At 41.3% G+C, this 17,043-nt stretch overlaps 1 protein-coding gene across 2 annotated transcripts in view; it reads left to right on the forward strand.

Moving 5' to 3' along the window:
• Positions 1-17,043, forward strand: part of RNGTT (RNA guanylyltransferase and 5'-phosphatase) — a 723,922-nt gene that overhangs the window by 203,709 nt on the left and 503,170 nt on the right. For both annotated transcript variants that reach the window (XM_030199106.1, XM_030199105.1), the window contains exon 8: positions 2,225-2,326. In XM_030199106.1, the coding sequence (XP_030054966.1) occupies positions 2,225-2,326 (102 nt within the window). The remainder of the gene's footprint in view (positions 1-2,224; positions 2,327-17,043) is intronic.

Genomic DNA, 17,043 nt, shown 5'->3' on the forward strand with positions numbered 1-17,043 from the left:
GTACAAGTATCACAGAGTTAATACAATGTATGAAACAACGTATCAGAAATGACATTATTACATATAGTAGGACAATAGTGAGAGATGTGGGGAAAGGATTGGTGTTTGGGTAATACTAGTGTTGTGGAGTTGGGTTCGAGAGTTAGGATGGTTCATTTGGGTAGGCTTGTTTGAAGAGGCAAGTCTTCAGCAGTTTCTGGAAGGGTAGGTGTTCATTGGTTTTCCTGATGTGTCGAGGTATGGCATTCCAGAGTTGGCTGCCTATAACAGAAAAATTGGATGCATAGTAGGTTTTGTATTTGAGGCCTTTGCAGTTGGGAAGATGAAGATTGAGATATGTTCGTGAAGATTTGAGCCAGTTCCTGGGTGGAAGATCAATCAGGTTGGACATGCAGCTTGGGGATTCTCCATGGAGGATCTTGTGGATCATTGTGTGGGCTTTGAAGTTTATGCGTTCCGTGATGGGGAGCCAGTGAAGTTTTTCACGTAGTGGTGTTGCGCTTTCGAATTGTGATTTGCCAAAAATGAGTCTAGCTGCTGTGTTTTGGGTGGTTTGGAGTTTTTTCATAATTTGGGCTTTGCAACCGATGAAGATGCTGTTGCAGTAGTCGGCATGGGTGAGCATTGTGGATTGTACTAGATTGCAGAAAGTTTTCTGTGGGAGGAATGGTTTTACTCTTTTCAGTACCCACATCATGCTGAACATCTTCATCGTGGCTTTTGCATGAGTTTGTAAAGTTAGGTGTTTGTCTAATGTTACTCCTAGTATTTTTAGATTATCAGATATTGGGATTGTAATGTCAGGGATGGTCAGGGTGGTTGGGATCTGAGTAGCGTGTTGTGATGAAAGGATTAGGCATTGAGTTTTTTCTTTATTCATTTTCATCTTGAAAGCGTTGGCCCATGATGTTAGGATGTTCATGGCAGTGGTTATTTTCTCCTAGATTTCTGTAAGGGTGGATTGGAAAGGGATGAATATTGTGACGCCATCAGCGTAGATGTAGGGATTTAGGCCATGTTTAGATAGGGATATTGCTAGAGGAATCATCATAAGGTTGAAAAGGACCGGGGATAGGGGTGAGCCTTGGGGGACTCCGCATTTTGATGACCACGCAGTCCATAAGCAGCACCATTGATGCTAGCTTTTGCACAAGTGGCACATCAAGACAGGGTATCTGTGTGCTCATCTGGAACAGCTAAAATACAGCATGCTAATTTTTCCACCATTATTTAAATTTTATTTATTTATTAGGATTTATTTACCGCCTTTTTGAAAGAATTCACTCAGAGCGTTGTACAGAAAGAATAAATCTAACATAAGCAAATTGTGCACCCCCCCCCCAAAAAAAAAACAAACAAAAAAAAAACAAACAAGCAACAACTTATGGCAAGGATGTTTGCTCTTGGTAATCTTTGTAGATTGGCTTATCAGTCTCCCAAATTTCTCTCTCTGCTTTACATTTGAGTCAACCCTCCACTCCCCTTTTTTTTTGTAAGGGGTGGTGCATCAGATTATATTCAGATGGGCTTATATTCAAGTATATGTTTTATTACATAAACATAGTCTTGGAGCGTTTTTTGACAGTTGCACCCACAAGTATGCTAACTCTTACTGGTTTTCAATGATTTGAATTTATCCACCAAAAACGAATTGTTTGTTTAAAAGATCCATTAGTTGAGGTTGGAGAGAGTGGGGATAGTGGATTTTAATTCCAAAGCTGGATTACAGTTTCAAGATGTATGGAGCCCCTTTCTCAACACGTTGACCCCGACAGCTAGGAGTAGACTTTTGAACTATTAGTGGTACCTTGTAGATTATGCATAAATGGGTAGGGGAGGGTAAGTGGGAGGGAATAGGGGGAGGGAAAGGGGTTGGTTGGGGGGGATGTTTATATAAAGCAAGTTGTGGTTACTGCGTTTCTGTAACAATGTGTTTTTCTTTTATTTGCAATAAAAATGATTTAACATAAAAAGATCCATTAGTAAAAGCTGTGTTTATTCCAAATGATTCCTGCTTATTTTGAACTCTGTAAAATAGCACATGCCTATCAAACACCTTTGGTACAGTCTTTTTGTAAATAGATAATATCAAACTCCCAGCAGCAGTTTCTTCTGAGCTGTTACATCAGCAGAAAATGTGACTTGTGTAAGACTGATTTAAGAAATAAATTCTTTTGTGTTGCTATCCACCATCTAAGTTATAACAAAAAATGTCTTCTTTTAGATCTGGATTCCCTGGAGCACAGCCTGTTTCCATGGATAAGGAGAATATAAAATTTCTGGAGCAGAAGCCATATAAAGTAAGCTGGAAAGCAGATGGTACTCGGTAAGTTTTACTTCTAAGAAAAATGTAAAAATCCTCGTGTAACAAACAAAATAGCCTTAAAGGAGTTTGTACCCTGTTTTGCATGCTTGCTAAGGGAGTATGGAGAAAATGTGTTGGCTGAATTGTTTACTTTGCAGCTGTTAGTTTTTCAATTTTAATTACCTTTTAATTCATTTTTTTTCTACCTTGAATAAGTGTGAGTTTAAATCAAAAAGTTCTCTTCCCTTACTCCACCATAAAAGAAAATCAACAAAAAGAAAATGCAGCCATTTTACAATTAATTTTGTTTTTAAGAGCTATTTTTGTGCTTTAGAGCGTAGTGATACTATCTTTGAAGGATTTACAGATTCAGATAGTGTCTTCACATTGTGTGTGTGTTGGAGTGGAGGAGTAGCCTAGTGGTTAGGGTGGTGGACTTTGGTCCTGGGGAACTGAGGAACTGAGTTCGATTCCCACTTCAGGCACAGGCAGCTCCTTGTGACTCTGGGCAAGTCACTTAACCCTCCATTGCCCCAGGTACAAATAAGTACCTGTATACAGTATGTAAGCCGCATTGAGCCTGCCATGAGTGGGAAAGCGCGGGGTACAAATGTAACAAAAATAAAATAATCCCTTTCATACTAATGGAACTGGAACGAGATGTATGGAGTCTGTTATCCTATTAGTAACAATGAGCATTTTTCTACTTCAGAGGCAATACTGACATGTTTCTGAGGTTTGCACTCTTCTAAATCATTACTTTTTTCCACGGGGCGGGGGAGGAGGCAGAAAGCAACAAACATTTGTGCTTGGTATCCACCTTCCATTTACATGAGGTTTGATAAAACCCTTACTTGCTTTGGCTCTGTGACCTATTTCTTCACAAAATTTGATTTATTGTTTTATGAGTCAGGGCAATCTGAGAAATACTTTCTTTTGGAGGAAAAGTGTGCATGTGTTTGTATAGGGGGAATGTAGACGGAGAGATTTTTAAGTATTGGCATGAAGGTAACCTGAAATAATATAATCACAGAAATGATTGATACACTTTTCAGAACTGCTGTCCCAGTTCCTGTACCCTTCCCCAACCCCAGTGCACATACAGGGGTCTTTCTTCTGAGGGCCCGCTCATTGACTAGCAGGGCTGCCACTGAAGTAGCGGTAGCTGTCTTTTCTGCTCCCCTCCCCCACACATGGCGCTCTGTGCTAAGTGATCCAACAAATTAGAAATCTGGATTCTCCTTGCTGTAGCAATGTAGTCGAAGTCACAGGGATTACTATGACTTGATGATATTTGACGAATTAAAGCACAGAAGGGAGATCACGTAATGTGCTGAACAGGAAGGCTGCGTTTTTCCGGAGCTCCAGTGCCCTCCTAACATCCTCCCCAATCAGGCAATTTTCGGCAGCTATTTGCCTCTCTGAACTTCATCTATAAGCTGCAGTTTTATGGACAAATAAGCTTCAGAAGAAAGAGAGAGAAAAAACAAAGGCAGCTCCCATGGAGTGGCTAAAGATGGCGGAAAGTGTGCATGACGCAGAGCCAGTCGATCCAGCTCTAATCTAACAGATCACAGAAGCAGTGGTTCTGCAATTAAAAACTCAATTTGTAGAACTCAGAGGGCAATTTAAAGTGCTTTTTTGCAAATGATGGTAGAGTTTGGCAACCATCTGAGAAACTTTGATATCAGGCTTAGCGTGCTCAAGAATACGTTGGGTGCATCTCAAGCAGCTCTAACAACTATTAATCTGTCAGTTGCAAAATGTGAGGAAAAACTTGAGGATTTAGAAAATCATTCCAGGTGGAAAAATCTTTGCTTTCTAGGATTCCCAAAGACATTGAATGAAGCTGAGCTGGTAGGCTTCCTGCCAGCCTGGCTTGCAGTGGAATTATTATCAGAAAACCTTATGGGCCCTTTGCACATCGAGTGAGTGCATAGACTGGGCCGTAAGATTGATAGAGAAATTCGGTCGTGTGCAGTTATTGTGTGTTTTCTTAATGCTGGCCACAAGGACCTGGTGCGCCATAATTACTGACGCCAAAAAGAACTTAGGTATTCGGGACAAGAGAATTTTGATCTTTCAAGATTATTCCACTGGAGTGGCAGTGAAGTGCCTTGTTTTCGACTCTGTCTGCCTCTTGGAGTACCAGTTGGCCCCAGTGTTGAACCTTATTTTACACAAGCCATATCTCGGGAGTCATTCCCTCTCAAGGCTAACCAGGCATTAATCGCCTTTATACTGAAGCCAGGTAAAGATCATAAGCACATGGCCTCTTATAGGCCCATTTCCTTGTTAAATATAGATTTAAAAATCCTTGACTAAGATCTTGGCTTTATGCTTCAGTGATATTTTGCCCTGCCTGGTTAATAGTGATAAGGTGGGTTTCATTAAACATAGGCATTCAATCTATAATGTCAGGAAAATTCTTGCTGCCTGGGAACCTTGCTGAGAAGACCTTTGACTTGGTCTTGTGTCCTTTTCTGTTTCGGTTGCTGAAATACTTTGGGGGGGGGTCTCTATGCAACGAAAGCTTTATACTGTAACCCCAGGGCATCCGTGTTGGTGAATGGTCTGGCTTCTTTGTCTTTTTCTATACATTGTGGCACCAGACAGGGACGTCCCATTTCCCCTATTTTTTATTTATTGCACTTGTATCCCACATTTTCCCACCCATTTGCAGGCTCAAATTGACTTACAGAGACCTGTTATGGCGTCGCCATACAGGGCACACAGTACTATTGGAGTTACAATGAGATCAAGGGATGACAGAAAAGAATTAGTCGAGTGATTATAGGAAGAAGACATTCAGAGGTGGAGTGTTGTAGTTAGGTTATGGGTTCTATTTTATTTGTTGTATTTTTGGAACCCCTTTTGCAGAGTATTTGAGTACAGCCCAAAATTTTTGGAATGAATCTAGGGGGGGGGGGGGGGGGGTGGTCCAGTGGTGAGAATGGTGACTTTTGCTGATATTTTTATGTCCCTCACTAAACCACAGGACTTGATGCCTGCACTGATACATCTTTTTGACACTTTTAGGTTCGTGGCAGGTTTTAATTTGAATTACCAGGAAACAGTTGCCCTGCCAATCATTTGCTCTCCAGCTACCTTTGTGGAGAACCCTCATCCACACTCTTATCACCTCTTGCTTAGACTATTGCAACTTGCTTCTCACAGGTCTCCTACTTAGCCATCTCTCTCCTCTTCAATCTGTTCAAAATTCTGCCACACGACTTATATTCCGCCAGTGTCATTATGCTCATATTAGCCCTCTCCTCAAGTCACTTCACTGGCTTCCTATCCGTTTCCGCATACAGTTCAAACTCCTCTTATTGACCTATAAGTGCATTCACTCTGCAGCTCCTCAGTACCTCTCCACTCTCATCTCTCCCTACATTCCTCCCCGGGAACTCCGTTCACTGGGTAAATCTCTCTTATCTGCACCCTTCTCCTCCACTGCTAACTCCAGACTCCGTTCCTTTTATCTTGCTGCACCATATGCCTGGAATAGACTTCCTGAGCCAGTACGTCAAGCTCCATCTCTGGCCATCTTCAAATCTAAGCTAAAAGCCCACCTTTTTGATGCTGCTTTAACTCCTAACCCTTATTCACTTGTTCAGAATCATCCTCACTTTAATATTCCCTTATCTCTTGTTTGTCCTGTTTGTCTGTCCTAATTAGATTGTAAGCTCTATCGAGCAGTTCATGTTCAAGTGTACAGCGCTGCGTACGTCTAGTAGCGCTATAGAAATGATTAGTAGCAGTAGTAGTAGTTTCCCTTTTCAGTGGGGGTGGGGATTCCACCTGCTATTTAGGTGTCCAGTTGCCCAAGTCACTAACACACCTCTGTATACTGTTAATATTAAACTGCTGTTATGTTTTACTGGAATACTTCTGAATAATTGATCGTCCTTGCCTTTTTCAATGATTGGACCGTTGGCGCTATTCTGAATGGTGATACTGCCTAAGTGGCTTTACATTTTGCAGACTGTTTCCTTTTTCCTTCTTAAAAGAGAGAGAATTTTGGTTCATCACCTTGTTCAGTATTTTTTTGTGGAAGGGGGAATAAGGCATGTTTTAGGTATGGCCAGTTAGTTTATTCTCTTGGTAGAGGTGTTTTGGGCTTTCCAGATTTTGATTTATACTTTTCATCTTCACCAGATTACTGATTAGTTCCATTCTAGTATGCGTTGGCGTTAATGACTTCCCTAACTCCAAGTTATGTATTGCATACTTCTCCTGCTTGCCTGCCCCGCCATGTCAAAAGTAGCTGTTTTGTATAACCATTGTGAAGGCTGTGTTCTTGGTTTTGTAAGTCTAAACGCATTGATAAAAAAGTTACAGCATGGTTGCCGTTGAGAGACAATTTGGACTTTCCTGCGGGTTTATCCAGCAAAATGTTTCGCAAGTGGGCATGCCATGGGATTTCTTTGTTGAAGCATTTTGTAGATGATGAGGGGAAACCTTTATCCTTGGAACAATTTAAGGACAACTTTCACCTTATTAATTTGGATTTTATGGCATTTTTGCAAATGAGTCATTATATTTCTTCACTGCCAGCTGAGACGTTAACTGAGGAGATGACAGAACATGTGGAGGAAACTTTCATGCTTGGGGGAGATGGTACCATGAGGATTACCTTTTATTTTAAAGTGCTGCAAGTGGACTTCCCACCTTTAAACTTTGAGAAGCAAGCTGAAACGTGGACTAGAGATTTGGGAGGCCCCATCTCTGTAGAGTTGCTAGCTCGTTTACTTTGTAAGCCTCTGGTAAAATTAACTTCCATGATTTTTAGTGAATTTTATAGGGCCTACATTTCTCCTAAAATGGCGTTTCTGTTGGGTGTGACACAAAGCAGTTAATGTTCAAAGGGTGTAGAGCCTGCAGCCACACTGGGCCACATGTTTTGGTCTTGCCTTGCCATAAAATCTTCTTGGACTGATGTTGGTCAACAAATATCAGGTTTTCAAAATACGATTACCTCTTTATGCGCAGATTATTTTGTTTGACAGCTATGACACAGTGGATTCAAAACCCACTAAACAAAGAGTTTTATTATCTTACATGTTTTTGTTGGCAAAAAGAGCAATTCTATTGCAGTGAGTAACATAGTGCCTGACAAGACTCCATGGTTAAATTTATTATACACTGTATGGAACGTTATAAAGTTGGTTGGATTCACCCTGCATGATTTTATTTTATTTTTGTTACATTTGTACCCTGCGCTTTCCCACTCATGGCAGGCTCAATGCGGCTTACATGGGGCAATGGAGCGTTAAGTGACTTGCCCAGAGTCACAAGGAGCTGCCTGTGCCTGAAGTGGGAATCGAACTCATTTCCTCAGGACCCCAAAGTCCACCACCCTAACCAGGAAATGCCAGCAGATCTGGGAGTCTTCATGGAGTGTTAATCCCCATTGGGCACTTAGTTGGATCCTGAATTGTTGTTAGTCTGCTATTGGACTCTGCCCAGGTTTTCTTCTTTCTGTTTCTCTTGGGCTTGGATAAGACTTCAGCAAGTCCAAAGGTTACTTTTCTTTGCATGGGTGTGTGTGGGGGAGGGGGGGGGAGGGATAAGATGGATTGAGGGTGGGAATAGGTTGCTATATTTTGAAAAATGATTTTATTGTACTTGTTCAGGCTTTGTTCCTTTCATTGTTTTATAACCATTATGTAATGCCCCTTACTTGGGCGCTTCTGGATTCGGGGTCTGACCTGGCTGGAGCCTCCCAAAGGTAGTCTCTGTTTGTCTCTTACTCACTTGGCACTCGATGCCTCCACCTGGAAAGAAAAGTGTTAGTGGGTGGAATTACCCTCTTCTCCCCCCCCCCCCCCCCCCCCCCCCCACTTAGGAAAAATCCAAAAAAAGGAGAGCTGCTGTGAACAGGGCTGGCTAATAAATTAAACAGGTTTTATTTAACTATTTACATACATATATATATAACTATTTATTACATACATATTACATATATATTACACATGGTCTAGGTTCTTCCCTTCTCTGCCAGTTTACTACTACTACTACTATTTAGCATTTCTATAGCGCTACAAAGCGTATGCAGCGCTGCACAAACATAGAAGAAAGACAGTCCCTGCTCAAAGAGCTTACAATCTAGTCTACCCACTCCCATTCCTCTCAGATCTCACCTGTCCTGCAGAGACTGGTGGCTCCTGGCCTGTTGTACCTGGCCTGCTACTGCTTCCTGGAACTTCCCAGGGATCTGAGAACCTGACACCCTCCCAAGAAGTGTCCTTTCTTGCTGGGCCCCTAGTACTGATTGCACCCCGGAAACTTCACCCTGATCAACCTCTCTGACATTAATGATCAAGCTCTATTACTTTAAACCATATGCTGAATAGGGCCCATATTTAGTCGATGACCTAATATATGTTACAATCCAATTTATTACTTAGTACCTTTATACAAAACCATAATTTATTCTTCTTTATCATGTATGTACACACATGATTTATATATTTAACGTGATCTGTTCCATATATGTTATGTTCCATGTATGTTACTATGTATGCATGCACCTTAATGCAATACCATTTGTAATTCTGTTACCTGGAAATGGCAACCGCCATTACGGCAAATGTAAGCCACATTGAGCCTGCAAACTGGTGGGAAAATGTGGGATACAAATGCTACAAATAAATAAATAAATATCTGCTGTAACTCTTCTTGAGCTAACCTGAAGTGTGTAATCAAATGTTGTGTAGTAAAGTAATGACTATATTTAGTCTTCTAGATTCATTGTTAAAGGACTCTTCAGTTTGCTCAAAATAACGACAGCTCAGATTTTGTTAGATATATACCTCTTTGAATATATTTATCCCTTCTTATATTCATTACAATGGTCACCAGTAAATAGAGAATTAAGTTCAAACGACTAGCAGAAAAGTGAGGTTCAAAGGAAGAAGGAAAATCCAAGGAGTCAAAATCTGGCGGTAACAAACCCCTGCTTGATTGGTATGAAGGCAGCCCTAAACTGTGGGTTCAGGTGGAAAGAACATATTTTCACCACCAGTATTGGTCAAACCCTCTGTGGCGTCCAGTGGGGACCAGAAAACTCTTGAAAGCATCAAACCCTTTTTTTTTTTTTTTTTAGAACATATTTCCTTTGTTACTAAGGTTAGTAAACAGTTGGTAGGGGAGGAGGAGTCCTCTATGGAGACTCCTCTTCATGCACTGCTATTGTTTTCACCTGGGTGGGAACCCATACCCCTTTCCTGATAGGCATCCTTGGGAGTATATAAGGTGGGGCACCTATTTGTAAGGGGTGTTCCGAGATCTTTCCGGGAACTGCGGGCACATTATATACAGGTACTTACTCTGTCCCTGGTAGGCTTATAATCTAAGGATTTATACATGGGGCAATGGAGAATTAAGTGACTTGTCAAGGAGCTGCAATTGGAATCAAACCCAGTCCCCTGGTTCTCAGCCCACTGCATTAACTATTAGGCTGCTCCTCTATTTCAGTTGGCATGTGCAACGCGATGAACTAGATTATATAGCTTTATTCAGAGTTATATAGTTCATTAGATTTTTGTGGTGTATAGAAGTAATTGAGCAATGTAATCATGGTTTTTGTTTTGTCTGCTGATTGTGTTTTTAGAGTATTATTTTGTTAAAAGTTAATTTAATCTATTTTAATTTATGTATGTTATATTGGACTCCTTCTAGATATGAAGATATAGTGGGATGTAGATTGTTAAAATAAGTAAACGAATAAAAAAAAACTGGCTTGAATAAAGAGAGAGCTTTTACAAGTGGTAATGATGTATGGCCTGGCAGCTAAGGTATAACTTTAGCACTATGGACAGCAAAGGGCAAAGTGAATGAGGTGGTTGGTTGGTCTTTATCTGCTGTGTAGCATGTTATTATGTTTGTGTGCCAGCTCGTAATGTCAGCTAGTATTCTATGAGATTTATTGAAAAACTAGTAAAAAAGCCCCGTTTCTGATGCAAATGAAACGGGGGCTAGCAAGGTTTTCTTCTGTGTGCATGTGGGAGTGTGTGTGTCCCTGCCCTCTGCCCTCTCTCCTCTCCCCCCTCTGAGTCCTTCACTGCTTTGCTTTGTTTTCCTTCACTGACTGTTTGTGTTACAGAGAGGGCGGGGCAGACACTCATGGGGAAACCGGATATCTCTCCCCCTTCACACTTCCGGCTGGAGGCTTCATTTAGAACATTGGTGGTGCCTTTTATATAGAGAGATGTAGCTTTGCTAACACTTTAGCCAGTAATGCTTGTTCCTATACCTGAAACCATGTTCATTTCCATGCAGTGACTTTTTTTAAAAATTGGTTTTATCATGGTGATTATTTCTGATTAACATGCTGGTTGATTAAAATAAAATACAAAGATAATTATCATGTTCATGCAATATAATTAGCATCCTAATTGTAAAATGCACCAGAACAGAAAGCAGGATTTTATAATGTAGGAGTCCTTCCTATCTCACCACATGAACAATTCTGTCGCGGGTCACTGCTTTTCCTCAGGGACACCGATCTTTAGAATAAATTTGGGGCCTAAAAGAACAAAGGAGAATTATAGATACATTGTATGCTGGTAAACTGTTCAACAGTTCTTCAGTATATTCAGCTTAAGCACTTTTGATTAATACTGGGCATTATTTTTCAGTTACTTGCTTTGATTTCCTCTGATACTAGCCCTGACAGTCCTAGCGAGATTAAGATTGGATTACTGAACATCCACTCTCTCTGAGGGAAACAACACGACATCAGGGATCTCATTCTCTCTCGGAACCTTGGCATTCTTTGCCTGGTTGTAACCTGGCTGGCTAACGCAGACATCTCTTACCTCACTCAGCTATCTCCCCTGGGCTACTCATTCCTGGTTCACAATCACCCAGGCTGAAAGGGAGGCAGCTTGAATGGGATGCAAACATACCAGGCTATAATCTATTTAGGAAGGATGGAGATGGTCGTAAAGGTGGAGGAGTAGCTCTGTATGTGAGAAATGACTTTCTCCAGAGGAAGTGCAAAAGTGGCATTGTGAGACTCAAAGGTGAAGGGGAGGGAATATGTAGAAGCTAATAAAGATAAGGCAGAATTGTTTAACAAATATTTCTGTTCTGTGTTTTTTTTTTTTTTTTAATTTACATTAGTACCCCGCGCTTTCCCACTCATGGCAGGCTCAATGTGGCGGGCAATGGAGAACCCATTGCCCAGAGTCACAAGGAGCTGCCTGTGCCGGGAATCAAACTCAGTTCCTCAGTTCCCCAGGACCAAAGTCCACCACCTTAACCACTAGGCCACTCCTCCACAACTGAAGGGCTGGAAGCAAGACCGCAGAAGACAAACACAAATAGGAATGGAGGGGTGGTAGACCCTGAATGATTTTCAGAGGACTGTGTTCATGAGGAGCTGTCAAAACTAAAGGTGGACAAAGCAATGTAGTTCTAGCGGCTCAGTTGCTTGACCTTTTCAATGCTTCTGTAGAGTCAGAAGTGATCCGGAGGACTGATGTGGTCCATCTCCACAAAAAAGGAAATAAGGAAGAGGTTGGGAACTACAGGCCAGTAGGTCTGACTACTGTGGTAAACAAATTAATGGAAACACTTTTAAAACAGAGAATATGTTTATGTTTATTTAATACTTGATTAATCGCAAATCTTGGCCAAGGCCAAATTGAGGCGATGTACACAAGTAATAAGGAGAGCAGATGACATGGATGGGCGGACTGGATAAGCCAATATGGTCTTCATCTGCCTACATTTTTCTATGTTTCTAGAGTACAAAACTTACAACTTGCATTGCAGATTGGCATCCTTTGTAAGGGAAAAAGTCCAGCTAAGTCAAAATATCACACATGCCATTAGTATAAATAAATCTGACACCCTAAAAGCTGGTTACAGCAATATAAAATGAAGCACATCATTTCTTTCCATTAATTACAGCAATACAAACCCCAGCTTCCGGATGGCAAACAGCGTAGCATTACATCTTTATTAACAAAATAGGACTCTATGAAGATTGTTTCAATAAAGAATGACAAATACATTACCAATTCACCCTCTCCTGTAAATCTGGACAGTGGCTAGCATCACTCTTGAACATAATCTGATATCCAACACAAACCTCAGGCCTCATCTTTCTACACCGAATATTTTGGTTTCTAGTTAAATATTTGTGCTGTCAAATTACAACTTCCACTAGGCATGAATAAAGGAATTCAAGAAGGTCACATTTCTCAATGATTTAATCGGATTTATATGGTTTCATTCACTAAAAAGATGTTTGACTAGACTCATGCTGTAACAAAAGCCAGACACACACAATTCATAAGTACATAAGTAGTGCCATACTGGGAAAGACCAAAGGTCCATCTAGCCCAGCATCCTGTCACCGACAGTGGCCAATCCAGGTCGAGGGCACCTGGCACGCTCCCCAAACGTAAAAACATTCCAGACAAGTTATACCTAAAAATGCGGAATTTTTCCAAGTCCATTTAATAGCAGTCTATGGACTTGTCCTTTAGGAATCTATCTAACCCCTTTTTAAACTCCGTCAAGCTAACCGCCCGTACCACGTTCTCCGGCAACGAATTCCAGAGTCTAATTACACGTTGGGTGAAGAAAAATTTTCTCCGATTTGTTTTAAATTTACCACACTGTAGCTTCAACTCATGCCCTCTAGTCCTAGTATTTTTGGATAGCGTGAACAGTCGCTTCACATCCACCCGATCCATTCCACTCATTATTTTATACACTTCTATCATATCTCCCCTCAGCCGTCTCTTCTCCAAGCTGAAAGCCCTAGCCTTCTCAGCCTCTCTTCATAGGAAAGTCGTCCCATCCCCACTATCATTTTCGTCGCCCTTCGCTGTACCTTTTCCAATTCTACTATATCTTTTTTGAGATACGGAGACCAGTACTGAACACAATACTCCAGGTGCGGTCGCACCATGGAGCGATACAACGGCATTATAACATCCGCACACCTGGACTCCATACCCTTCCTAATAACACCCAACATTCTATTCGCTTTCCTAGCCGCAGCAGCACACTGAGCAGAAGGTTTCAGCGTATCATCGACGACGACACCCAGATCCCTTTCTTGATCCGTAACTCCTAACGCGGAACCTTGCAAGACGTAGCTATAATTCGGGTTCCTCTTACCCACATGCATCACTTTGCACTTGTCAACATTGAACTTCATCTGCCACTTGCACGCCCATTCTCCCAGTCTCGCAAGGTCCTCCTGTAATCGTTCACATTCCTCCTGCGACTTGACGACCCTGAATAATTTTGTGTCATCGGCGAATTTAATTACCTCACTAGTTATTCCCATCTCTAGGTCATTTATAAATACATTAAAAAGCAACGGACCCAGCACAGACCCCTGCGGGACCCCACTAACTACCCTCCTCCACTGAGAATACTGGCCACGCAATCCTACTCTCTGCTTCCTATCTTTCAACCAGTTCTTAATCCATAATAATACCCTACCTCCGATTCCATGACTCTGCAATTTCTTCAGGAGTCTTTCGTGCGGCACTTTGTCAAACGCCTTCTGAAAATCCAGATATACAATATCAACCGGCTCCCCATTGTCCACATGTTTGCTTACCCCCTCAAAAAAATGCATTAGATTGGTGAGGCAAGACTTCCCTTCACTAAATCCGTGCTGACTTTGTCTCATCAGTCCATGTTTTTGTATATGCTCTGCAATTTTATTCTTAATAATAGCCTCCACCATCTTGCCCGGCACCGACGTCAGACTCACCGGTCTATAATTTCCCGGATCTCCTCTGGAACCCTTCTTAAAAATCGGAGTAACATTGGCTACCCTCCAGTCTTCCGGTACTACACTCGAATTTAGGGACAGATTGCATATTTCTAACAGTAGCTCCGCAAGTTCATTTTTTAGTTCTATTAATACTCTGGGATGAATACCATCAGGTCCCGGTGATTTACTACTCTTCAGCTTGCTGAACTGACCCATTACATCCTCCAAGGTTACAGAGAATTTGTTTAGTTTCTCCGACTCCCCCGCTTCAAATATTCTTTCCGGCACCGGTGTCCCCCCCCAAATCCTCCTCGGTGAAGACCGAAGCAAAGAATTCATTTAATTTCTCCGCTACGGCTTTGTCCTCCTTGATCGCCCCTTTAACACCATTTTCGTCCAGCGGCCCAACCGACTCTTTGGCCGGTTTCCTGCTTTTAATGTATCTAAAAAATTTTTACTATGTATTTTTGCTTCCAACGCTAATTTCTTCTCAAAGTCCTTTTTTGCCCTCCTTATCTCCGCTTTGCATTTGGCTTGGCATTCCTTATGATCTATCCTGTTACTTTCAGTTGGTTCTCTTCTCCACTTTCTGAAGGATTGTTTTTTGGCTCTAATGATTTCCTTTATCTTACTGTTTAGCCACGCCGGCTGACGTTTAGTCTTTTTTCCCTTTTTTCTAATACGTGGAATATATTTGTCCTGAACCTCCAGGATGGTGTTTTTAAACAGCATCCACGCCTGATGCAAGTTTTTTACTCTACGAGCTGCTCCTTTCAGTCTTTTTTTCACCATTTTTCTCATTTTGTCGTAATCACCTTTTCTATAGTTAAACGCTAGCGTACTTGATTTCCTAGTTTCACTTCCTTCAATGCCAATATCAAAACCGATCATATTATGATCACTGTTATCAAGCGGCCCTCGTATCGTTACCCCCTGCACTAGATCATGAGCACCACTAAGGACTAAGTCTAGTATTTTTCCTTCTCTTGTCGGCTCCTGAACTAGCTGTTCCATGAAGCTGTCCTTGATTTCATCAAGAAATCTTATGTCCCTTGCGTGTACAGATGTTACATTAACCCAGTCTATATGCGGGTAATTGAAATCCCCCATTATTATTGTGTTGCCCAGTTTGTTTGCGTCCCTGATTTCCTTTAACATTTCCGCATCCGTCTGTTCGTCCTGGCCAGGCGGACGGTAGTACACTCCTATCACTATCCTTTTCCCCTTTGCACATGGAATTTCAATCCACAGTGATTCCAAGGAGTGTTTTGTTTCCTGCAGAATTTTCAATCTATTTGATTCAAGGCTCTCGTTAATATACAATGCTACCCCTCCACCAATCCGATTCACCCTATCACTACGATATAATTTGTACCCCGGTATGACAGTGTCCCACTGGTTATCCTCCTTCCACCAGGTCTCAGAGATGCCTATTATATCTAATTTTTCATTTAGTGCAATATATTCCAACTCCCCCATCTTATTTCTTATTCAAAGTGTAATAGTTTTCTAGAACCAGTAATATTTGTCTGTGATTTCATTCCACTATTATTTGAGACTCTATAAATGTCAGTGTTTCTTTATATGGTTTGTATTTTGTCTTTATAACTGAAAATGTTAAATAAAAATTTAGAGATACAAAAAAAATCCAATAAATTTTTAACAAACCTGACCTTTATTGTCAGTCATACTCTTTAGTTAATTTCTTACACCAATAAAATGAAGATACACATGAACTTTTAAAGAGTTCCTGTCTTCAGTTGTGTCTAAATTTCTTGAAATAGGGGAAAACTAAGATGGCTGCCGCACCGGGTGGTTGGTGATAATGCTCTGTGAAAATTGAGCTGAATTGTTCTTTTCTTCGTCGAAATGCCCCATTCTAAACATAAGGGAGTTTTGAGGGTAGTGCCTCCACCTACCTCAACTCCTTCTTCGGCTCAAACATCGCTGGAGCGTTTTTTCCCCCGGTGCTCCCAGGATTCGGGGAGAGGATCCCATTGTGGGGAGGTCCGGAGAAGCGGAAGCCCTACTGAGAGAGGAAGTCTCCCTATCGCCACCATCGCTTTCACTCATCCCTCCCAGCTCGATGTCGAGAGCGGCCCTGGTGGGAAACCCCGATGACCCGGATAGGAGTTTCCAGTGAGGACCCAGATGCGCAGGCAACGACTCGGGGAGCCGGGGAGAGTATTCCCCCTATGGCACAGACTGCGGAGGTGACGCTGCAAACATTGAAGGTGATGTTAGACCAGATCGCCACTACACTCCAGAAGACTTCAGGTGATGTACTAATCTTAAACGCAAAGTTTGAGGATTTTAAAAAGACAGTAGACTCTGTTAAAAATGATATAACAACACAAGTGAAATCGATACAGAAGGAAGTTGATACTCTGAATGCCTTTAAGATTGCGTCTATGAAAGACTCCATGAATATGAGACAAAAAATAGAACAAATTGAAAATTTTAACCGGCGCCTTAATCTCCGACTCTTAAATTTCCCACTAATAGCAGGGGTATCTCTGACAGATACCTTCAAGAAATACCTGACAGAAACTTTGCATTTTCCCTCGGAGGGTGTACCCCCGCTAAACAAAATATATTATATTCCTAAAAGTAGAGAAGGAGTGCAAGGCCCTGAGAGAGACAACCTTAATCTACAAAATATTTCTGATTTATTGGAACAGTCTTCAGATATTATAACTAACAGAGTCACAATGATTGTATCTTTGGTATTTGAGCAAGACTACAATGCTATCTTAAGACTTTATTTTAGAAATATGAACGCTCAATTCTATGGTTCCAAAGTATGGATTTACCCCGACATCACAAAGGCTACACAACAAAAAAGGAAATTGTTTCTGGCATTAAAACAAAAGACTATAGATATAGGGGCTTACCCTTGTAAGTGTGTGGTGAGGTTCGGTCAAACTAAATATATCTTCTTTTCACCGGAACAGCTAAAATCGTTTGTAGAATTGAATCAAGT

Source organism: Microcaecilia unicolor, chromosome 3 (assembly GCF_901765095.1).
Source record: "Microcaecilia unicolor chromosome 3, aMicUni1.1, whole genome shotgun sequence".
Taxonomy (NCBI): domain Eukaryota; kingdom Metazoa; phylum Chordata; class Amphibia; order Gymnophiona; family Siphonopidae; genus Microcaecilia; species Microcaecilia unicolor.